Source organism: Bos mutus, unplaced genomic scaffold, assembly GCF_027580195.1.
Source record: "Bos mutus isolate GX-2022 unplaced genomic scaffold, NWIPB_WYAK_1.1 CTG333, whole genome shotgun sequence".
In the NCBI taxonomy this organism is placed as follows: Eukaryota; Metazoa; Chordata; class Mammalia; order Artiodactyla; family Bovidae; genus Bos; species Bos mutus.
The window spans coordinates 61168-86138 of record NW_027219823.1 but is presented as its reverse complement, the minus strand read 5'-3'; the positions used below and the strand labels follow the sequence as shown (position 1 = coordinate 86138).

Below are 24971 nucleotides of genomic sequence, written 5' to 3'. Positions count from 1 at the left end.
CAAACTGCAATATTTGAAGTCTCACTCATGAAGCAGATGCATTGCCTGGGAACTTTTCCCAAATGGGACTCCAGATATGCTGTGTCAGGGGACTTCCCAGTGCTGTTTAATTCTGGATGTTGGTCAAAACCCAATTTGGTGATGTATCCTCTGCTGTTTGTATTTCTCTTCTAACATTAGTATATTGAAAGAAAGCTAGATAATTCTCTAATAAATATTTGTATTATTTATTGGTGTATAACTAGTGACTTATTTTTTTAACAAATTCTTTGAACCTGAGACGAAAATGAAAACTTTCTGCAAAACACCCACCTTCGTCCTTGTCAGTTCACTGATCCCCAGAGGTCCTGTGTATCCCTGAGAAGTTAGGTTTCCACGGAGCTAGACTGGTTGAAGACCTTCCCTGGTGCCTTAAAAGAAAGAATCCACCTGCAGTGTGGATTGATCCCTGGATCCCTGAGTTTGATCCCCAGATCCCTGAGTTCGACCCCTGGGTGAGGAAGATCCCCTGAAGGAGGAAATGGAAACACGCTGCAGTATTCTTGCCTGGGAAATCCCATGGACAGAGGGGCCTGGCGGGCTGCAGTCCATGAGGTCGCAAAGAGTCAGACACGACTGAGCATACACACACAGGTTGGTTGAGACCTAGTGATACAGCTGACCACATTGATACTCAATAGGTCCCACGGCTCCTGGGGAAGTTGGGTTCAGGGACACAAGACGTGGAGACTTTCACCACCTGGACCCAATGTGGAGCTGTCCTTGCCCATCAGCTGTGCCACAGAATAGCCAGCAACACCTGGAGCTGTCCAACTGGCTCTCAGGGCCTTTTCCTGAGAGAGCACTTGGTTATCTGACCTCTTATCCAGGAAGCACCATGACTTTTGACTGCTGCCTGCTACACCAACAACACACCTCTGAAGGTTCTCCTCTGCATGTCATCTGTCCACCAGACCCGCCCTTCTGGGGCCCAAACGCTAGGACCACACAAATGGTGAAGGACTGCCCACCAGCCTAAGGTGCAGACACCCCTCTATCCTTACGCACGATTTCTGTTGAGAATCCCCAACACTGAGGAGAATTCTTTGACCCACCTGATAGGAACAATGCAATGATTCAGAAAGATGAGGGTCCATTCACACATATTGCTTATTTAACTTATATGCAAAGTACATCATGTAAAATGCCGGGCTGGATGAAGCACAAGCCAGAATCAAGATTGCCAGGAGAAATAACAACCTCAGATATGCAGATGACACCACCCTTATGGCAGAAAGCGAAGAACTAAAGAGCGTCTAGATCAAAGTGAAAGAGGAGAGTGAAAGAGGTGGCTAAAATTCAATGTTCAGAAAACTAAAACCATGGCATCTGGTCCCATTGCTGCTGCTGCTGCTAAATCATTTCAGTCATGTCCGACGCTGTGCGACCCCATAGATGGCAGCCTACCAGGCTCCGCCGTCCCTGGGATTCTCCAGGCAAGAACACTGGAGTGGGTTGCCATTGCCTTCTCCAATACTTCATGGCAAATAGATGGGGAAACAATGGAAACAGTGAGAAACTTTATTTACCTGGGGCTCAAAAATCACTGCAGATGGTGACTGCAGCCAGGAAATTAAAAGTCACTTGCTCTTTGGAAGAAAAGCTACGACCAACCTAGACGGCACATTAAAAAGCAGACACATCGCTTTGTCAACAGAAGTCTGTCTAGTCAAAGCTATGGTTTTTCCAGTAGTCATGTGTGGATGTGAGAGTTGGACTATAAGGAAAGCTGAGCACTGAAGCACACCAGCCTCCTCTGTCCTCAAGGCAAGAATACTGTGCTGGGGCAGCTGGGGGGAATCGCCATGCCCTCCTCCAGGGCATCATCCCTACCCAGAGTTAGAACTTGCTTATTTTATGTCTCCTGCATTGGCAGGTGGTTCTTTACCACTAGCATCACCTGAGAAGCCCAGAAACTATCATGCTGAGTGATATAAGTCAGACAAAGACAAGTATTGTATGATTACACTTCTTTTGGAGTCTAAAAGATAAAAGAACATAACAAAACATAAACAGAGTTACAGACAAAGAGAACAAACAGGTGGTTACCAGAGGGGAGAGGATTGGGGGGAAGAAAGCAAAAGCTGAGGGAGATTGAGGCACAAAGTTCCCATGGCAAGAGTTCTGTGGTGGTCCAGTGATTAAGAATCCGCCTGCCAATGCAGGGGACATGTGTTCGATTCCTGATCCAGGAAGACAACACGTGCTATGGGACAACTAAGCCAGTGCACCTCAATTACTGAAGCCTCCACGCCCTAGAAAATGTGCTCCACAAGAGACGCCACAGCAATGAGAAGCCTGCACACCACAACCAAGAGTACCTACTCCTGCCATCTCATCCTCTGTCAACTCCTCTTGCCCTCAATCCCTCCCAGCATCAAATCCTTTTCCAGTGAGTCAACTCTTCGCATGAGGTGGCAAAAGACCCAGTGGAGCCAAAATAAATAAATAAATGAATATATATTTTTTTAAGTTCTAATTGCCAAATAAATGAGTATGAAATGGGTAAGAAATAACACTGTGGAGAATATAGTGAATAACTATGTAATGTCTTTGTATGGTGACATAACTATTCCTATTATTTTGAAATGTGCAGAAATATCCAATCACTATGCTGTGTAATAGCAACTAACAGCATTGTAGGTCAATTATACTTCAAAAACAAATTCACAGAAAAAGAGATATCGAATTTGTGGTTACAATAAGCCAGGAATGGGGAAATATGAATTAGATAGCTATAGTCAAAGAAACAAACTTCCAGTTATAAGTACTAGGAATGTAATATACAACATGATAAATAAAATTAACACTGCTCTATATTATACAGGAAACTTGTTAGAGTAAATCCTGAGTTCTCATCACTGGGAAACACATTTTTTTAAATTCTGTACCTATGTGGGTTCACTAAATTTATCGGGATGACCATTTCATGATGCATATAAGGCAAATCACTATGCTGCTGCTGCTAAGTCACTTCAGTCGTGTCCGACTCTGTGCGACCCCATTGACGGCAGCCCACCAGGCTTCTCTGTCCCTGGGATTCTCCAAGCAAGAATCCTGGAGTGGGTTGCCATTTCCTTCTCCAAATCACTATGCTATGTACCTTAAACTTAAAAGATTGAAAAAAAAAAAAAAATGGACTTAGGTTAATATTAATGTATCAATATTAGCTCACTACTTGTGACAAATGTGCCAGAATAATACAAAGATCTTATCATTAGGGGAAACAGGTGAGGAGGAATATTTGAACTCTTTGCATTATGATTCCAGTTTTTCCACACATCTAAAACTATTCTAAAACAAAAGGTTTATTTAAGTATAAATCAATAAATTTTTAAAACATTTACTGAAAATCATTGACTTATCCTTTGTATAAATGAACTTCATGGTTTAAAAATTATATTAAAGTAGAGTTGTTTATAAAGTTATTAAGAAGATCTGGGTGGGCTTGGGGCTCTGGGGCAGGGCCAGAGCAGGGTGGGGTCAGGCTGGGGTCAGTAACCCTGGCAATGGGCGGGGAGGCGGGGATCCCCCAAGGCCTAGGCCAGTCCGAGGCTCTTCTCTGGCTGCTGCTGCTGAACGTGGCCACCCTGGAGCTGCGAGGGTCCCCAGCCACGGCCGCCCTGGCCGGACTGCAGGCGATGGGGGAGCGTTGAGGGGGGGCTCCGACTTGGCAAGCACAGCGGTTGGCTCCGGGAGCTACAGGTGCGTTGGGGCCTCCATTCGGGCCAAGATCCCCTAGCCTACAGGGCCTGAGGGCGGCCGGCTCTGACCAGGGCCTGGTGAGTCACTAAGTCTCATCGTTTCTCAGCCCTTCCCTCCAACCAGACAGCCGAGATCCCCTCCACACAGGTGGGTCAGGCCCTCCACTGTGAGGCCTCTGGGTGGGAAGAGACTCAATCCCTTTGTGGGGTGTGGGAGAGGGGACTAGCAGGGTCTGGCCTGGAGGTTGGAGGCTGGGTGGAGGAAAGTTCTAGGACTACTGAGTGAATGGGCCTGAGTCCAGGGAGCAGGGGTGTCATTCCCCTCACTGAGGCCCTGGGAGCCCAGGCCCTAGACCAGGATGCCCGGCCTCAGGGGCCTGGGCACACTCCTGCCCTCCCGGATATGAGTCCTAGAACCAGGGCTGTCCTCATGAGCCCACTCCTTCTTCCTTTAGAAATGGAGACTCCTGCAGAGTCAGAGAGGGGAGTGACTTGCCCCAGATCACACACCACAGACTTCTGCCTGCAAATCTGCCTCCCTAAGACCTGGGGTAGAGTGGAGGGAGCACAGGCCCTTAGAAGCCATGATCTTGAGAAAGCAATGTTGGCAACTTCTGAGACCTTTAGTTCTTTGATGTACAAGACAAGGCATTGAGGCGTGCTAGGTGAGGGAAATGAGGTGTGTGTCATGCCCAGCACTTGGCAGCCTTGCTCAAGGATGTCCATCTGCCTGGAGATGCTCCTGGGAGCTGGTCCCTCCTTGCCCCACCCCACCAGACCCCTGGGTCCTCATCCCCACGGGCTTGATGTGTTGTGCTCTGCTCTCCAGTCCGCAGTGGCAGCCAGTGAAGGCAGAGTCCTATCATTTTGGCTACACTGCTAGACGCCTGGCCTTTTGGCTAGGCCGCTGGATGCCTGGCCCTGGTTTTCCTGTCTGTGAAGCAGGCAGGTCTTCCTGGTTGTGACGTTTGGGGCACCAACAGTGTCTCTATTGTAGGTGGCAGCAGAGTCTCCACAGTGTGCGGGAAGCCCAAGGTGATGGGGAGGATCTATGGTGGCCGGGACGTGGAGGCTGGCCAGTGGCTGTGGCAGGCCAGCCTGCGGTTCCAGGGCTCGAACATCTGTGGAGCTGTCCTCATTAACTCCAGCTGGCTTCTTTCCACTGCCCACTGCTTTCTCAAGTGAGTCTCCTTCCTAGGATGCCAGCACAGGCTCTGGCAGGGACGGGGATGCAGGGGAAGAAGAGAAAAGGGGGATGGTGTCCCACGTTAGCTCCTCTGGGCTTTCCTCTGGGCAGTCTGTGGCCTTCAGAGGCATGTCGTTCCTGCCTTTGGCCTGTGTACCCTTCACCTGGACTGTCCTCCCCACTCACCTGCCCAGATCCTCCTCATGCTCTGCCCTCGGCCCCTGTGTCTGTTCCCCAACACAGGTGTGCCTCAGGAGAGCGGCAGTGTCAGTCCTCGCTGCCATGTGGTGTGGACCCATCTCAGATCACAGCTCCTTCTCAGTGTCCCCTTATTTCCCGGTGTCAGACTCTAGATGGAGGCCTGGGACCGCATGTGTGACCAGCAGCTGGGTGATTCTTATTAGTCCTGCAAAACTGTGTGCCCAGGAGGAGTCACAGTCACTGGCGTGCATGTGGGGAGCCGTGGTGCCAGGCTGCATGAGGGGGAGGTGGGCTCCCTGGGAGAGTGACAGGGCTGCTCAGGAGTCTAATTCACCTAGCCATATGGGGCTGGCTTAGTGCCAGGCTTCTGAACAGATGAGGGGGGTCACCATGGAGTTCAGGCATCAAGCCCAGGTCTGGGCACTGGAGCTTTGAGGGCTCAGAGTCTATCGGCACCCACTCTGTGCCATGCTCTGTGCAAGCCCCTCGGTGGCATCAGGGGTGGCAAGTCCCACCTCACCATGTCTCCATCCTGTCAGAAGAGAAAGCCCAGCATGGATGATAAGGGCAGACCAGATGGGGTCGTGGTTTGGGAGAAGGTGTGTGGAGAGGGAGGCCTTGCTGGAGGGGAAGGGTTGGGTGAGGGGAACATGAGAGAGGGTCTCCAAGCAGATGAGCTGTGAAGACAGTGAGGGAGGGGGGAAGATTCAGCACCTGTGTTGGGGGAACAAGGCAAGGTTCCATTTCCTGCACCCATTTGCTCATTTATTTAACAAATCTTTTGTCCTTGAAACTAAGTGGAGAAGCAGGCCTTGGGCATGGATGTGTTTAAAGAAAGGGGATGGTTAACAAGAGTGTGGGGCCAGAGGTGAGTTGTATGGAGTCTCTGGAAGGGTGAAGTTAGAGCTGGGACTGAGCCAGAATGCCTGCTGTGTACAATCAGAAGGCCTTCATTTGATGACCCCACAGAGGACCTTTCCAGAACAAAGATACAGTGCTTCTGCCATTCTAGTGTGTGATGGAGAAGCCAGCCATATGTCTGAAACTGTAAGTAGGGTATCAATTAGCCTCAAGAAAGAAGGCCTCCTGAACATTAGAAATGGGGAGACAAAGGCTGTCTGGTGTCATGTGGGGTGGAGGGGTCCAGAGGCGTGTGGCAATTAGATGAGGATGCAGGGAAAGAGCTTGTCCCCACTTGGAGATGATGGCGACAGTGCGCCTTTCCTTCTCCAGGAAATCCAAAGCCCCGGAGAATTACCAGGTTCTGTTAGGAAGCATCCAGCTGTACCAGCACACCCCTCAGACCCGGGAGGTATCCGTGAGCCGGATTATCACACACCCAGACTTCGAGAAGTTACATCCCTTTGGGAGTGACATCGCCATGTTGCAGCTGCTCTTTCCTGTGAACTTCACCTCCTACATCATCCCTGCCTGCCTCCCAGTCCCTGGCATGAAGCTCCCCAGTAACTCATCCTGCTGGATAACTGGCTGGGGGATGCTCAACGAGGAAAGTGAGAGGGTGTGGGGAGTTGGAGGGGGATGAGAATGGGGAGGAGGAGGAAGGGGAGGAGGAAGGGGAGAAGGACAGAGGAGCAAAGAAGGGAGGTGTGTCTCCACCTGAGGGGTCCCCAGGCAAAGGTCCCTTTGGCCCACTATGCTTCATTTTCAGAGGACTGGACCATTCTAGTTCTGAAAGTGTGTGATTCTAAAGCTTTGGTGTTCCCTAAGTGTAAAGCTCTGAAGTCTGGGAATCTTTGACTTTGGAATCAAGAATCTGAGTTCTTGAAGTCTTTCTGGTTCTTGATTCCAAGGTTTAAATCAACCATAGATCTGAGATGACTTGATCTAACTCAAAGGTCATGTTGAGACATGACTCCTTCCAGGTCACTGATAAACTTTCTGATTTCCTAGTGCCATAGGAAGTGCTTGGGAAAAGTGGAAAGAAAACTCAAATATGACCTCTGACCTCTGAGTCTGCCTGATCAATTTAGAATGATTACTACTTTAGAGGGTTTCATTCTCCAGACCTCACTTTGGTTTTCTCCCAGCTCAGGTCATCAATCTAATTTGTAGACTTGTTAGGCAAACTGAGTAACAGGAAAAAAATTGTATTTTTTAAGATTGAAAGAGGAGAAAAGTAGACCAAAACTTATGAGCAAGAGTCTTCACTAAAGAAAGGAGTGTTTACAACTTGGTGAAATGCTTATGATGCCAAATTATGGAGGGAAAGAATATTTATTTGTAATTATTTGTAGGGTCATAATTTGGTATGGTGTTTCTCTACAGAGGTGCAACAGGCATTTTGAACAGATGCTGCTTCATTGGGTGGGATGTTCCAGCATCCCTGGTCCTTGCCTATTAGTGTGTCGGTTAACACTCAATAATCACAGGACAAACAACTAGGTCCCAGAATTCTCACACCACACACACACAAGACTCATACACCAGACTTCACACTTCACACGCACACACCTACACACACAGACTGGTTCCTCCTGAGGACAGGGACCCTGTCTTTCTTGTTTCAATATCCCAGTCCGTGCCCCTGGCAGGGCCTGGCACCTGGTAGGTATCCCACTGCTGCCCCCGGGTCCTTCTTCCCTGGACCTCCAGACTGGTCTCAGCTCCCACCCTGTGTGCTCTGTTACTCTCCATGTAGCTGTCTGAGTATTTGCTTTAGAGCAGGAGTCATGCCAGTTCCCTGCTCATCACCCCCAGCGCCTTCTCATTTCTACTTAAAATAAGGTCGCAACTCCCTGCCTTGGCTCTCAGGCCCCCTCCTCCTCTCATCTCCCACTGCATCCCTCACCCACCCCACCCCAGCCAGCAGGCCTCCTTCCTGCCTTGACGATGCCAAGGCCATTCCCACCTCAGGTCTGCATCTTGGCTGTCTCCCTGGACGCATTTACTCTCCCGACTAACCTTGTCATGACTCGTTTCTTTACATATGCAACTCAGCTGCTCCTCTGAGGAGTTTTACTTGATCACATGAGCTAAAACAGGCCACCCCTAATAGCACATCTTCCTGTTTTGTTTCCTTTATACCACTTATTAGATCTAAAGTAATGCTACTTATTTACTTCATTTACCCTGTCTGCCCCAACTAAAATGTTCCCCTGTATCATTAGTTAAAAGACACTTAGCCCAAGGGTAGAGGAATAAATGAGTAATTGAGTTATGAATAAATCAGTGATTGGATGAGAGAATGGATGGGAGAAGGTGGGAGGATGAGTGGGTGGAAGGGAAGATGGTTGGGCGGGTGGGTGAAAGGGTGGTGGAGAAAGATGCAATGAGTGGTCTATTGCTGGAGGCGAGAATGGAGAGATGTGTCAAAAGATGAGTGTATAGCAAATTTATGGAAGGATGAGTGGATGAATGGGACATGAGGAAAGATAGGTAGATGGATGGAGGGACAAGTGGATGGAAAGCAAGGTTAATGATAGACAAAAGGTGAGTGGATGGGATGGTTTGTGAAAGGGTAGATAGGTTGGTGAATGGTTGCTAAGCACCACTGAGTGGCATGTGTTGGAGGGATTTGCCTTTTTCCTTTGTGGAATAGGAGGAGTGTAGTTTGTTGCTATGAAAGGGATGGAGTGAATAGGATGAGTTTGGAAACGTTTGAGAAACACAGGAGGGCTTATTGGGCATAGGTACAAGACTGAAACAAGGATGAAAGCTCAGCTGTGCAGAGAAAACCCCATGTTGAGGGGCAGTGCTGACTGGTAAGGCAGAGCTCTGTAGCTCGGCTACAGCATCCTTCCCTGATTTCCTCCTTATCTTCGCAGCACCTCTGCTCGAACCCTTCCATCTCCAGGAGGGTAAGGTGAGCTTCATTGAGAACATCTTCTGTAATATGTTATATGGACTTGCGAAAGGCAAGAACTTCTCTGTGCAGGAGGACATGCTGTGTGCTGGGGACTTCTCCACAGGAAAGTCCATCTGCCTAGTGAGTAAGACCCTTTCTGTTCTTCCCTCGCCTGTTCTCAGGGCCTCGGTTTCTCTGGGGATGGGCTGTGTTGCCTCTGCTCTCTTTGTGGAAACCCTGGGACTTGCCATTTCCTCCTCCATGCGCCTTCCTGGGCTCCATCCCTTGGCAGTGTCCCCCAGGCCACTCCCCTTCCTAAGTTCCTTGCACATGAGGGCATCTACAGCATCTATTCTTGAGGCATACATTAAAGTTTTTATTCAAGTGTAACATACATACAAAAGAATATATCCATGCTCTTTTCATAAGTTGGATAAATTTTCACATAGTGAAGCAACAAGTGATCAATACCCCAAAGGCCCTACTCACACCTCCTTCCTGTCAGAAACCACCATCTTCACCTTTAATACCTTAGATTAGATTCTGAATGTTCTGTAAATAGAATTTATTTCCAGTTGTCAGTCTTTCTTGTCCTAACATTGTATTTGTGAGATTCACCCACACTGTTACCTGGAGTTGTAGTGTGTTCAGTCTCCTTGCTCTACAGGACTCTCCTGTGTGCATTGAATCCTATAATCAGTTACACTTTCATGTGCATTTTAGTACTTTCCAAACTTTTCATTTCATTTCACTTCCAAATGTTTTATCTTCTATTTCACAGAAACCCTTGAGTAGAATTATTGGATTAAAAGGTACGTGTATATTAAACTTTGGCAGATGTTACCAAACTTCTCCAAAGTGGGTCACCATTTCCATTCATTCAAGCAGTGAATGAGAGTTCATATTCTCACCAGTACTTAGCACTTTCCATCTTTTCTTATTTTAATAACTTATTGTGGTTTTTACTTTTCCAGTGACGAATTAAATGTACTTTCCCATATTTATTATCTTTGGACATATTTTTCTGTAACATTTCCTTTCAGGGTTTTTCTCCCCTCTCATTTTCTGTTGGTTTGTCTGTCTCTTCCTTTAGGGGCTCTTTGTGTATTTTACATATTCCAGATATCAGTCTACTGCTGGATATTTGTTTTCTGGGGTTTTTGGTTTTGCTTTGTTTGTCTGTTTTGTCTTGGCTGTGTTGGCTGGGTGTTAGTTGTGACAGGCAGGCTTTTCATTGCATTTAGTTTTTAGTTTAGCATGCGAGCTTCAGAGTGCATGGGCTCAACAGTTGCAGTATGTGGACTTAGTTGCCTCATGGCACGTGGGATCTTAGTTCTCTGACCAGGGATTGAACCTGCGTCCTCTGCATTGGAAGGGAGATTCATAACCACTGGACCACCAAGGAAGTCCCACTATTGGATATTTCACTGTGAAGCGTTTTTCCCACTCTCTGTGGTGCCTTTTGTAGCTGAGAAAACAAGCCTGGAGAGGGAAAGTGGCTACCCTAAAATAAGGCACCACAACTTGGGCCCCTGTGTTCTGATTCCAAGCCTAACCTGACCTCCAGCACATCATCCTCAGGGCCCAGGCTCCCAAGCTGGCATCATGTGCTGATTCTTCCATAGATGGTGTCGTGGAGTGGAGGGAAGTGTTAGGGTTCTGGAGTTAGAGACCCTGCACTACTGTGTGACCTCGGGTGGGTTTTCCACCTTCGAGCCTGTGTCCTCACTCATAGTGTAGGGTTTTGGGGCCTCCATCATGGGATTGTTGCAAGGATGGTCTAGTGGGTTGGACAGTGTCTCCTAAATTTGTGTCTTCTAAATCTCAGAATCTGACCTTATTTGGAAATAGGTCTTTGCAGATACGATTGTTAAGAATCTCAAGATGAGACCTTGCTGAATTTAGAGCAGGCTCTAAATCCAATGACTGTTTTCTCATAGAAAGAGAGAGAGACACAAATAGTTGGTTTCAGACTTCTGACTTCTAGAACTGTGAGATCAATTTCTGTTGTTTCAGAGTTAGCCAGTCTGTGGTGATACGCTTTGGCACGCCAGGAAATGCACATAGGAGGGATGAGATGCACCTGGCCCACAGGATGGCCTCCCAGACAGCTGTTTTCATGGCGGCCCAGTGGGCTGCTGAGCCAGAGGGAGAAGCTTGGCCCCTTGCCCTCCTTGGAGGAGGCAGACCCAGGTTTCTTGGTTCCCAGTCCACAGCCAGTGGTGTGAACTGTCTGGCCTGGCCTGTCCTTCTTACAGAGTCAGCTGCCCTGAAGGTGAAACACAGGGCTCAGTCCCCAAGGCCCCATCTGCTGCACCCTAGACCTCCCTTCCAGCCTGCAGAGGTCATGCCCACGGAGCTCAGGGCTGGAACCCTTGTCTCCTTGCCTGCTGGACATCCATAGTGCCCCTTGAGCCCACTCCTCCTCTCGTTTCTTCCTAGACTGAGGACAGCACTGAGATGGACCCCCCAGAGCCAAGGCATTAGATGACCCCCCTCCTCCCTCTCTTAGCCTTTCAGTCACCACAGCCTACCTGAGACATTCCATCTACACTCATCTGCTGCCACATCGCCTGCTCCAGCCCCCACCCTGAAACCCAGGCCCCTCTTCTCTCCCTGGAAGTACCCTTCCCCCTGCAGAGGGCACCCAGAAACAGGTCTGAGGACAGACAGGCCACAGAGGCATTCAGTGCTCAGACTGTGGGGGCAGGAGAGCCATGGTTTCAGTATTCAATCTGTCATTTACTGGGATTGTGACCTTAGCTAAGTTTCCTCACCCATGAAATGGGGTTGCTAACAGCCTCCTCTTAATAAGATCCCTATAGAAAGTTTAATACTGTGCCTGACATTCAGCAGGTACTTAGCAAGTCTTGGCTTTCAATCTCCAGGCCTGGTCTGTCTCCTTCTACCAGGATTGTACCTGTTCATCTGGGCCTGTCTTAGACCTGTCCTCTTGCATCCAAGGTAGAATTCACTGCCCTGGCCCCATCCAACACATATACACACACACACACACACACACACACACACACACACACACACAGCCTTGGTTTGCTCTGTCTCTTCAATAGTGCAAACCACAGCTCACGTTCCATGGGATACACTAGTGTGGGGCTTCCCACTAGTGCTGAGAGCTCCCCAGGGGGCAGGAGGCTTTTGGAGCCGTTCCCATCTCCTCTCAGACTGGCCCAGATTCCACCATAATGTCAGCAACCATGAGGCTTATCTGCACGAATCCTGGAGGCCTGTGGTAGACAGGGACCAGGCCTTCCCCTGGCCTTGAACAGCTCAGGGTGGGTACACTGTGGGGAGGGCCAAGGACACCCCAGGTGGGGACCCCAAAAGGGAAGAACTGAGTTGATAACGGCACATTCCCAATGTCCAAGAAGCCCCTGGTGTGACTTTCTTGGTGCTCTGGTGACATCACCTTAAATTGGTGGCTCCGACAACAGGATGTACTATCTTACATTTCTGGACGTCAGAGTCTAAAGTCAAGGTGTTGGCCTGGCTGCTCCCTTCTGGAGGCTCTAGGAGAAAATGTTTTCTTCCTTTTTCTGTCTCTTTAGAGGTCCCCAGCAATCCTCAGTTCATGGCCCCTTCCTACGTCACCAAATCACATTGCTCCTCCCTCTGCTCCTGTCATCACATCTCCTCCTCTGACTCTGACCTCCTGCTTCCCTCTTTCCTCATGAGTACCTTTGTGTTTATGTTGGGTCCAACCAGATCATCCAGGATTATCTTCCTATTTCCTGATCCTCAACTCCATCACAGATGCTGAGTCCCTTTTGCCATGTAGGGTAACATAGCCCCAGGTTCTGGTGATGAGGATGGCCATCATTGAGGGTTACTTTTGCCTAGCCACACCATGTACCCTTCTCTTTCCTTCAAGTCACCACTTCCCCCACCCCTCCCTCTCAGCTGGAGAGCTTGCTTCCTATTTCACTGAGAACATCAAAGCATTCTGTTGGACAAGATACCATTCATCTTCCCAGTCCAGCAGGCATTTTGCATCTCTCCTGAGCCTCCTGGCCCATTGTAGCCAGGCCCTCCTGGAGCTCTGGGTGTCCAGAGGCTCCCTTGCTCCATGTCTTGTCTCCACTTTCGCAGCTCTCGTATAAACGTGCAGTGGCACTCTCCTCCCGCTACTGCCCAGTTTCTCTGCCTCCTTTCCCCCAGAGACTCCTCCTAACAGCCCTGAATCTAACCCACTCTGCCCAGGAAGTGTCCCCAGTACCACCAGAGCCTCATGGCCAACGTCCCCAGGAACCTGTCTTGCCAGAGACACCCGTAGCCCCAAATCCTCCTCTCACTTGGCACTTGAGCAAGTCTCACTGCCATTTCCTGGGCACCAGGACCAGCCAGCTACTCCAGTCTGCACCTGGTCCTCTCCCCTCCCAGCTCTAAATGCTGGAGACCCCAGGGCTCCATGCTTAGCCTGTTCCTCCCCTCTGCACAGCCTCCCTGAGATAGGCTCAGCTTTGACAGTTCCTGTTGCCTCCTCAACATATTGTCCCAAATCTGATTGTTTCTCATCACCCTGGCCCCTCCCCACCCATAATCTCTCACCTTCTCTCCTATATTTGCCTCAAAACAGGTTCCTTCTCCACACAACAGCAGATCACAACACCAGAGTGATCCAGGTGCTAGACGTGACCTAGGCAGTTCTCCATGGGGGTCAACTCCAACCCCCACCATAAGGCCCTGGGAATCTGAGTCCCATCTACCTGCCTCACTTCCCACTTGTCATTGCTCTTCCTCCCACCCACCTGGCCATCCCTCCTCTCCTCGTCTGCACTCACTGCTCCCTCTGCTCCAGCATCAGAAAGTTGGGTTGTCCTGTTTGGAATCTCAGCTCAGGAAAGCTCCATGCTTCCACCCTATGAAATGCCCTTCCCTTCCTGTCCTGTCCCTTCCATGTGTTGTTTCCACATGTCACATCTGACAGTGGCAGGCTGGTTGCCTTATTTACAATAACTCCATGAAAGAGGAACCTTGACATTTCACCCTGTGCCTGAGGGCAAAAGCTGCCCTGGATGCTGGACATGCGTGTTAGACAAGTGTGTGGAAGGCAGCAAGCACAGCTATCCTGCTCCTCTCCCCCTGCCTCCAAGGATAACATGTTCCCTTTGGGTAATGAAGTGAGAGATTTCCACCCAGGTGGTCCTTCCCTGAACAGCATTTCAAGACTCCAGTAACTCCTAGCAGCTTTCAGGGGACCCTAGCAGCATTCATTGCTCCCTGACCAATACAGGCTGCCTCCTCCAGGCCTGGGTAAGGGCACTTTCTGAAGAAATTCAACCAAGAATTTGAGAGAAAACTAAAGGACTGACTATAAGTGAAAAAGGAGGTGGACCTGGGTGGGGATGTGCTGCTGCAGCTCAGAGTTTGCAAGATCCAGGTCTGCAGCAGCTTCAGCTGGCTAGGTTCCACTCTCAGACCAGCCCTCTTGAGCTCAGATCCTGCAGCTGTCTGTCCCTTCTCGGCCTTGGACAGTGCTTTGTCCCGGGCCACCACACCCTCCCTGGGCATAGGATCCATAGATTGATGGATATAGATCTGTGATTGTTTTGAGGGTCAATTAGGACTTCCTGAAGCATGATTCCAGTGCCTGCCTGTATGGCTTAATTGGGCTGATCTGCAGTGGGAAGTTGGTGTTTGGACTTTGACAGAATGAGTTTGGAGGCAGAGACTCACAAGTGCCACCCTGCTACCTGGTCTTCTCAGAACTGGCTCAGTCACCCACCTGAACTCCCGTTTCTTTCCTAGGGCGATTCCGGGGGCCCCCTCGTCTGTGACTTCACCAGTTCCTGGGTTCTGATGGGGCTGGCCAGCTGGGGTTTTGACTGCCGACACCCCATCTACCCCAGCATCTTCACCAACATCACCTACTTCACCGACTGGATTGAAGAGATCCAGAGACTCACACCCAACCCTGAGCCCACGTCTGCTCTTACACCACTCCCGAGCCCACGTCCATTCCTCCACAGACCCAGTTTCCACACCAGTCTCTGCGGGCTGCCCTCGTCTGTGCTGGGCACAGCCTTTGTGCATCCACAGACCTGGCCCCTGCTGCTGTTCCTGCTTGGTTCCCTGAGGCAAGCCACGTGGTGATCCACCAAGCCCCTCAGCTCCTGCTCTGTGCCTCAGGCTCCAGCCTCCTCACTGGAACCTTCCCCTACCCCACCCCCAGCCCCATCAGCTCTCAGTGGTCCCTTCTTGGCTTTCCTGTCCACCAGCTGCAACCCCCACAATCCAAGCTTGAAAAAACAAATAAAAACAAATGAAAGACTCATCCTGATTCTGTCTTGGGGCCCCATTGCTCCTCCTGATCCTCAGCACTCACCCCTTCTCTTGAGGTCTGTCGGCTGATTCCCGGACAAGCAAACAAGAACAGGCAGGGCCATTACAGCAGGAGGAGGCAGGGGTGGGGACTCTGAAGGAGTCCAGCTGGGGAAAGAGAAGGGAGTCTTCCCACCGTGGGAATGCACAGGCCACAGACTTGGGAGGAACATCAGTCAGCTCCAGCTGCTGTAACAAATATCACAGGCAATGTGGCCTAGACAACAGGAGTTTCTCATCGCACGTTCCGGGCTCCAGAGCCTGAGGCCTCTCGCCTTGGCTTGTAGACGCCATCTTCACCCTGTCCTCACACTGCCTTCCCTCTGTGTGTTTGGGTCCACATTTTCCCTTCTTATAAGGGCACCAATCATACTGGATTAGGACCCAACCTAGTGACTTTAACTCAATTATCTCTTTAAAAGCTCTACTCCAAATAAAGTCACATTCTGGGGACCCCTGGTTGTCCAGTGGTTAAGACTTCAGGCTTCCGCTGCAGGGGGCATGGGTTCAGTCCCTGGGTGGAGAGCCAAGATCCCACTTGCTGGACTGCGCAGCCAAAAGAAAGTCACATTCTGAGGTGCTGGAGGTTGTAGAATGTAAGAATGCGTAAGAATTTGGGGTACACAATTCAGCCCCTAAGAGGAAGTAAGACATATTGTCAGGTGTCTGTAGTGCAAGGGAGTAAGGATCTTTCTCAAAGTATTGAAGCATCACTCCCAGGGTTTGGAGGAGGGAGGAGCTCCTCCCTGTGGAGGTAGAGGGAAGTTCCCAGAGTCCAGGACAATTGAGTTGAACTGGAGTATATGACCCAGGCCATGAAGAAGGGAGTTCCAGCCTGCAGCACAGAAGGCTCTTGAATGGGGGGATCTAGGAGACTGAGCTGGAGACAGAACGAGGAGGGCCTTGTCAGGCTGCGAGCTGAGGTCCAGTCTGGCAGTCCTCACACCTAGAGTAGACTCCCAGAATCTTCCTCACCCATCCCCATGGTCCCTCACCCACCCCCATGGTCCCTCCCCCTCCCCCATGTCCCCTCACCACCCCCATGGTCCCTCACCCACCCCAATGATCCTTCACCCACCCCATGTCCCCTCACCCATCCCCATGGTCCTAAACTCACTGCCCCAGCTTCCTGGGTTTGATGCCTGGGCAGGGAACTATATCCCACATGCCACAACTAAGAGTTACCATGGGTCCTACATGATGCCTGTCTGCAATGCAGGAGACCTGGGTTTGATCCTGGGTCAGGAAGATCCCCTGGAGAAGGAAATGCAACCCACAGTACTCTAAGAAAATCCCATGGACAGAGATTAGACTACAGTCCATGGGGTAAAGATCCTGAGCGACATGCACTATGCAACTAAGATGCAATGCAGTCAAATAAATATTTTTTAAAAAGAAATATGCATTCGTGTCTACCATATGCAGGCCCCCAACATGCAAGAGAACATGCATTTTTAGGTACAGAAGTGCATTCCCAACAAAAGTAAAATCTCATTTTTAGGTTGCCTGGAAAATCCCATGGAAGGAGCCCAGTAGGCTGCAGTCCATGAACTGACAGGACTGAGTTACAACAAAGGAAATAAAATCTTTCTTGCCTGGTTGGGACAGGGGGTGGGCTGTCAGGGTGAGGATGACTGAGAGATGAGGATGAGAGATAGAGAAGGGGGATTACAGAATTGTTGAATCAAAGCCCACTGCTTACCACTTACAGAATCAAATTTACAAACACTGATAGAAAGGAAAGTTGTCTTTTATCAGAGTGCCAGCAATCTGGGAAGATGGTAAACTCAGTGTCCCCCAGAAAACTACTTCTGGAAATTCTGCTCAATCATGAAAATTTTAAAGGAAAAGTGAAAGTTGCTCAGTTGTGTCCGACTCTTTGCGACCCCATGGACTATACAGTCCATGGAATTCTCCAGGCCAGAATACTGAAGGGTGTAGCTGTTCCCTTCTCCAGCAGAGCTTCCTGACCCAGGAATAGAACCGGGATCTCCTTCATTGCAGGCAAATTCTCTACAGGCTGAACTACTAGGGAAAGGAGAGAAGTAATCTCAGTTAATCCTTGAGATGGAGTCAGAGTCATTGCATGCAGGCTCCAGGACTTCCTGTGATCTTCCTCTAGTCCTTATCTTGTTCACACAGTTTGTTTATGGGATTACTGAAGGGGAGTCGAGGAAAGAAATCTGGTCACCTGTTAATTATTTAGTCTTAGATTCTCACTTCTTTGCCATACTGAAAGAACTGACAAGTTAGGCAAGGGATCTGAAAGATTAAAAGATCTGAAAGGTGTGCTCAGGCCTGAGTGCCTGGTTAAAGTTTAGGTACCATACAGCCTTGCTAAAGTAGCAAGGACAGAGGCTTTCTGCTGCAGGCGGTATCCAGCAAGGAACTGTTTGCACGATGAGATGGTGTAGGTGCTAGTGCATCCAGTCATGTCTGACTCTGTGACCCCATGGACTGTAACCCACCAGGCTCCTCTGCGCATGGGATTTCCCAGGAAGAATACTGGAGTGGGCTGCCATTTCCTCCTCCAGGGGATCTTTCCAACCCAGGGATTGGACCTGAGTCTCCTGTGTCACCTGCATTGCAGGCAGACTCTTTACCTGCTGAGCTGTCAGGGAAGACTGAGGTGGCATAGATCAGAGTCCACATGTTCGGAAATGACATGACACTCAGGGCACTAATCAATGTTTTTAGAGTCCATAAACCTTTCTCTCCCACTTTCTTTTCTAGAGATCTTAATTTTGAATTCCCTTTTTTCTTGTTTTACACTGATTCTTTTTCCCTAAGTTATTGTCTCTTTCATTGATTATTTCAGTTTTCTTCATCCTGACATATATGATAAAAATTTATTTCATTCGTTGATACTTGTGTAGTGACATTTGTTTTGTTTTACTGCTTCTTATGCATGGCATCTGGTCCCATTACTTCATGGCAAATAGATGTGAAAATAATGGAAACAGTGTCAGACTTTATTTTTCTGGGCTCCAAAATCATGGCAGATGGTGATTGCAGCCATGAAATTAAAAGATGCTTACTCCTTGGAAGGAAAGTTATGACCAACCTAGACAACATATTAAAAAGCAGAGACATCACTTTGTCAACAGAGGTCCGTCTAGTCAAGGCTCTGATTTTTCCAGTAGTCATATATGGATGTGAGAGTTGGAAATAAAAAAAAGCTGAGCTCTGAAGAACGGATGATTTTGAACTGTGGTGTTGGAGAAGACTCTTGAGAGTCCCTTGGACAGCAAGGAGATCCAACCAGTCCATCCTAAAGGAGATCAGTCCTGGGTGTTCATTGGAAGGACTGATGTTGAAGCTGAAACTCCAATACTTTGGCCACCTGATGTGAAGAACTGAGTCATTTGAAAAGACCCTGATGCTGGGAAAGATTGAAGGCAGGAGGAGAAGGGGATGACAGAGGATGAGATGGTCGGATGGCAATCACCAACTCAATGGATATGGGTTTGGGTGGACTCTGGGAGTTGGTGATGGACAGGGAGGCCTGGCGTGCTGTGGTTTTTGGTCACAAAGAGTTGGACACAACTGAGAGACTGAACTGGACTGAACTGAATATATTACTGGTCTACTGCAAAAAGATGTAACTTAGAAACAGCTAGGTGGTAGAGATGATTAGGACAAGGGATGAGGAAAGAAGCAATGTTCCCATGGACTTAGGAAATAGTATGGATAAGTTCATCCAGAGTACCCACAGTCAAAATGATTGTTTCCAAAATGTGAAAAAGCAGTTGAGAAACATGGAAAACACTTAAGACATTTCGAATATATATTTAGTAGTGGGTGAATGATTATGCGTTATGTGAATTATATCTCAGTAAAGGTGCCTAAAAATAAATTCAAAGATAGATCTAGATCTGTATATATAGGAGTTCCAGAAGAGAATAGAAAGGATGCTAGTGAAGTGTTAGTGAAGAGACAGCAACTGATAATTGTCGAGAACTTAAAAAAAAAAATCTAACTTCTCAAGAAAGTCTTAGATACAGTCTAGTGACTCTGTAAAAGTATAAGGAATAAGAAAAACGGTAAAGACTACAATACAGAAGTAAGAAGTGTGTGCAGTTGAAGTCCTCTTTCATCTATACCCTCAAATCACTTCCCTCTCCACCCATCAGCCCTGTTAACTGCTTAGTGTCTGGGTGTGCATCTATATCCATAGTGTATCAACATCTATTATACTATTTATCCATATTTATACAAGTATATTATATAGATCCATATGTTTGTTTTTAATTAATAAAGAGGCTCTTATAATACATTTGCTGTACAACTTTCTCTTTTCATGCCACAATAAACCATAGGCATCAGATTCAACTTCTTTATTGTAAAGTTTTTCTTTTTTTTTTTTAATGTTATTTAAAAATAATATTCCTGGAACATCCCTGGCAGTCTGGGAAAGTCTCCCTGCTTCCACTGCAGGAGGCAGAGGTTTGATCCCTGATCAGGGAACTAAGATTTCACATCCTTGCAGTGCAGCCTAAATTTTAAAAATAAATTTAAAAATAATGCTTGCTATTTTTTCAAATTCAGAAAAAAATACAGAGGAGACCATAATCTCACACTCCATCTATGGATATTTTTAAATAATAAAATCAATAATCATTCATGGCTAGAGAATAGAAACTGTTCAGGAAAAAAAAAAAACATGATAGCATGTGATTCTTCCTATAAAAAAATTACATTTATTAACATATACTAACCATACAGATTTTTCTTTTGTTTTAAAAGTTAACACAAAAAAAGTCATTATAACATTGTTCCACACATTGATTTTCACTTAATAGTGAAAGAGATCTTGGAGATCTTTATGTACTAGTTTTATATAAAGCTATAATATTCTTTTTAAAGGATTCACAATATTCCATAAAACATAATATATTGTACATAAATACAACCATTTACTCTATATGGAATACATTGTATATAATCACAGTCACTTACATCCCCTGATGTTCCTTTAATATTCTCCTTTTTAATCTTTGTTTTTATTTATGTGGCTGCTCTGGGTCTTAGTTGCAGCAGCACTTGGGATCTTTGATCTTCGTTGGGGCATACAAGATCTTTAGTGGTGGCAGATGAGCTCTTGTTTTTTTTAAACTTGGAGTATAATTGCTTTACAATGTTGTGTTAGTTTCTGCTGTACAATGAAGTGAATCATTTATATGTGTACATATATATCTACTCCCTTTTCAGCCTCCCTCTACCCTTCTCCCCTCCATCCCACCCATCTAGGTCATCACAGAGCACCAAGTTGAGCTTTCTGTGCTTCATAGGAGGTTCCTGCTAGCTATCTAATTCACACAGAGCAGTGTACACACGTCAGTCCTAACCCCCACCCGCCCTGCCTTCCCCTTCCCCCTCTGCATCTGCACGTCCATTCTCTACACTTGTGTCTCTATTCCTGCCCTAGAAATAGGTTCACCTGGAGGAGAAGGGGATGACAGAGGATGAGATGGCTGGATATCATTTTGAGTCTGGGTGAGATTCCATGGACATATAATTCATGGGGTTAATCTACTGTATTTGTTTTCATTTTGTTTCACATCTGAATATACTGTATTTGTTTTTGTCTTTCTGACTATTTCAAACTCCATGTCTATCCACATCTCTACAAATGGCCCTGTTTCATTCTTTTTAGTGGCTGAGTAATATTCCATTGTATATGTGTATATTCTTTATCCAGTCATCTGTTGGACATTTAGGTTGCTTCCATGTCCTAGCTATTGCAAATAGTGCTGCTATGAATATTGGGGTACATGTGTCCTTTTGAATTATGGTTTCCTCAGGGTATATGCCCAGTAGTGGGATTTCTGGGTCATATGGTAGTTCTAGTGTTAGTTTTTTAAGGAACTTCCATACCGTTCTTCACAGTGACTGTACCAGTTTACATCCCCACCAACAGTGCAGCAGTATCTCGTAACTTGGTTCTCAGAGGATCTAGACTAACACAGTATACCTGGGTCTCCTTGTTTCATCAATCTATTTGTCTATTCTAGGTCTGCTATCACAGAATTTTAATTACTACAACTTTGTGTATATCTGGAAATTCAGTTGAATAAATCCCCTACATGGTCTTCTTTGTCAGAATCTGCCTATTCTTATGCATATGCTTCCAACTGAACTTGTTTGATAAATGTTTTTCTTTCTTTTTAATTCATGCATGTACATGATGATGAAAGGCTATGTGAAAAATAAGTTTCCCCTCCCATCTGTAACCCTCACTTCCAGAAATTCCCTTCTCCAAGGAAACTATCTTTATTAGATTTTTCTCTATTGTTCCAGAAGTATTCTAGATATACACAAACATGTGTGCATATGTATACACACATACGTTCCTTCCTTCTTGGCCCTGGTTGTGGTGTAGAATGCACTCTGTTCTGTACCTTGCTTTTTCATTAACAATAGATCTTGGAAAACTTTCAGTGTCAATATTTATAGTTCAGCTTCATTCTTTTTAATAACTATTTAGCATCCTTTTGTTCCTTCCCAATGCACATTAAGTAGCTCCCAGTCCCTTGCTATAACAAAGACTGCTACTGAGAATCAAAGGAACTTTAGAATCATCTTGTCAAGTCCTTTTTTTTTAATCCAACTGGGATTTTAAGTGGACTTGCCTTGAAATTTATAGATTTAATTTTGGCAAAAGAAACACCACTATATTTGGGTCTTCCAAACCAGTCCATGCACAATGATTTTCCATTTAGTTAGAAGGAAAAAAAATTATGTCCATTGGTCAGCTTTGACAGCTTTTGTAAATAGAGGTCTTGCACTTTTGCTTAGATTTTTTTTCCCTGAGTTTTTGTTTCCTTTGCTTGTTCTTCTTTTTTTAATGATTACCACAGTAATTTTAGTGAACATCCATTATCTCATACAGACACAAAATAAAAAGGAAAAAATATTTTTGCCTTGTGATTAGGGTTTATTCTTTTTAAAAAGGGCTTCCCTGACGGCTCAGAGAGTAAAGAGTCTGCCTACAATGCAGGAGACCCAGGTGCATTCCCTGGGTCAAGGAGATCCCCTGGAGAAGGGAATGGCTACCCACTCCAGTGTTCTTGAGGTGATATTTCATTGTGGTTTTGATTTGCATTTCCCTGATGGTTAGTAATGTTGAGCATCTTTTCATGTGCCCATTGCCCATTTGTATGTCTTTAGAAATATGTCTATTCAGTTTCTTCACTCATTTTTTGATTGGATTATTTTTTATTTTTTTGATGTTGAGTTGTATGAGTTCTTTGTATATTTTGGATATTAACCCCTTAGATATATCATTTAGAAATATCCTCTCCCATTCAGTAGCAGCCTTTTCATTTTGTTGATTGTTTTCTTTGCTGTACAAAATCTTTTTAGTTTGATGTAGTTTCATTTGCTTGTTTTGCTTTTTTCCCCCTTCCCTGAGGAGATAGATCTAAAATAATGTTGCTAAGACATGTCAAAGAGTGTACTGCCTATGTTTTCTTCTAGGAGTTCTATGATGTCAGTTCTTAACATTTAGGTCTTTAATCCATTTTGAGTTTGTTTTTGTCTGTGGTGTGAGAAAGTAGTCCAGTTTGTTTCTTTGGCATGTATCTGTCCAGTTTTCCCAACACCATTTATTTTTATTTATTGAAATGCTTATTTATTTGGCTGCACAGGCCTTAGCTGCAGCACATGGGATCTTCACTCTTCATTGCATCCTGTGGAATCTTTAGTTGCAGCATGTGAACTCTTTATTGTGGTGTGCACGTGGGATCTAGTTCCCTGAGCAGGGGTCAAACCCAGGCCCCCTGCATTGGTAGCAAGGAGACTTAGCCACCGGACCACAAGCAAAGTCCCCCCAATCCCATTTACTGAAAGGCTATCTTTTTCCCACTGTATATAGTCTTGCCTCCTTTGTCATAGATTAATTGCCCATGTATGTGTGGGTTCACTTTGGGGCTCTCTGTTCTGCTCCATTGACCTATGTACCAGTATCAACCCCACCCAGCACTATGTTATGCACCTGAGACTAATAAGATATTAGCCTGTGGTTGAGGTGGTTGGGTCACAAAGCAGCTGACTGCAGAGCCTACCCTCGGCTGGGGCTCTGGGCTATTGCTGGTCCACTGGTGGGTGAAGCCAGATGGCTGGCTGCAAGGTAGGGTGTCTCAGAGCCAGTGTCAGCCCACTGGTGGGCAAGGCCTGGCCTATGGGGTCCCTGGGGCTGGTGTCGGCCTGCTGGTAGCTGAGGTTGGTTCTGACACAGTAGGCTGTGGACTCTGAGGTGTTCCAAGTGTGTGTTAATCACTCAGTCATGTAGGACTCTTTGCAATCCCATGATTATAGCCCACCAGGCTCCTCTGTGCATAGAATTCTCCAGGCAAGAATACTGGGAGGATAGCTATTCCCTTCTCCAGGGATCTTCCCAACCCAGGGATGGAACCAGGGTCTCCTGTATTGCAGGGAGATTTTTCACCATCTGAGCCACCAGGGAAAAGCTGGTATCAGCCCACTAGTAGGAGAGGCTAGACCCTGAGGCATTTAGGTGAGGGGCTGAAGGTGTCCTGAGGCTGGTGTTCACTTGCTAGCTGGTGGGGTCTGGTCTTGGCTGGCTAAAGGGGTTGGGGTAGCCCTAGGGCTGGCGTTTCCCCAGGGGTGGGTGGAGCTAGGTACTGGGGTCTCTGGCTGCAGAGTTCTAGGGTTCCCGGAGTGGGCTTTGGCCCACTGGTGGGTGGATTTTGTCCCCAACTGGTTGGGGACTCAGGGGTTCCTATGGCAACTGGTCTGCTGATAGGTGATGCTACAGCCCTGCCTGGCTAGCTGCTTGGTCTGGGGTATGCCAGGACATGGAACAACAGACTGGTTCCAAATAGGAAAAGGAATTCGTCAAGGCTGTATATTGTCACCCTGTTTATTTAACTTCTATGCAGAGTACATCATGAGAAACACTGGACTGGAAGAAACACAAGCTGGAATCAGGATTACCGGGAGAAATATCAATAACCTCAGATATGCAGATGACACCACCCTTATGGCAGACAGTGAAGAGGAACTCAAAAGCCTCTTGATGAAAGTGAAAGTGGAGAGTGAAAAAGTGGGCTTAAAGCTCAACATTCAGAAAACGAAGATCATGGCATCTGGTCCCATCACTTCATGGGAAATAGATGGGGAAACAGTGGAAACAGTGTCAGACTTTATTTTTTTGGGCTCCAAAATCACTGCAGATGGTGACTGCAGCCATGAAATTGAAAGACGCTTACTCCTTGGAAGGAAAGTTATGACCAACCTAGATAGCATATTCAAAAGCAGAGACATCACTTTGCCAACAAAGTTTCGTCTAGTCAAGGCTATGGTTTTTCCTGTGGTCATGTATGGATGTGAGAATTGGACTGTGAAGAAGGCTGAGCACCAAAGAATTGATGCTTTTGAACTGTGGTGTTGGAGAAGACTCTTGAGAGTCCCTTGGACTGCAAGGAGATCCAACCAGTCCATTCTGAAGGAGATCAGCCCTGGGATTTCTTTGGAAGGACTGATGCTAAAGCTGAAACTCCAGTACTTTGGCCACCTCATGTGAAGAGTTGACTCATTGGAAAAGACTCTGATGCTGGGAGGGATTGGGGACAGGAGGAGAAGGGGACGACAGGATGAGATGGCTGGATGGCATCACTGACTCGATGGATGTGAGTCTGAGTGAACTCCGGGAGTTGTTGATGGACAGGGAGGC

At 47.0% G+C, this 24971-nt stretch overlaps 1 protein-coding gene across 1 annotated transcript; it reads left to right on the top strand.

Moving 5' to 3' along the window:
* Positions 1–3548: 3548 nt before the first annotated feature.
* LOC102278111 (putative serine protease 47) lies at positions 3549–15046 on the top strand. The gene is made up of 6 exons (XM_070366947.1): positions 3549–3690; positions 4741–4924; positions 6364–6649; positions 8945–9076; positions 13043–13165; positions 14702–15046. The coding sequence occupies exons 1-6, from the start codon at positions 3549–3551 to the stop codon at positions 15044–15046; spliced, it is 1212 nt and encodes a 403-aa protein (XP_070223048.1).
* The last annotated feature ends 9925 nt before the right edge of the window (positions 15047–24971 follow it).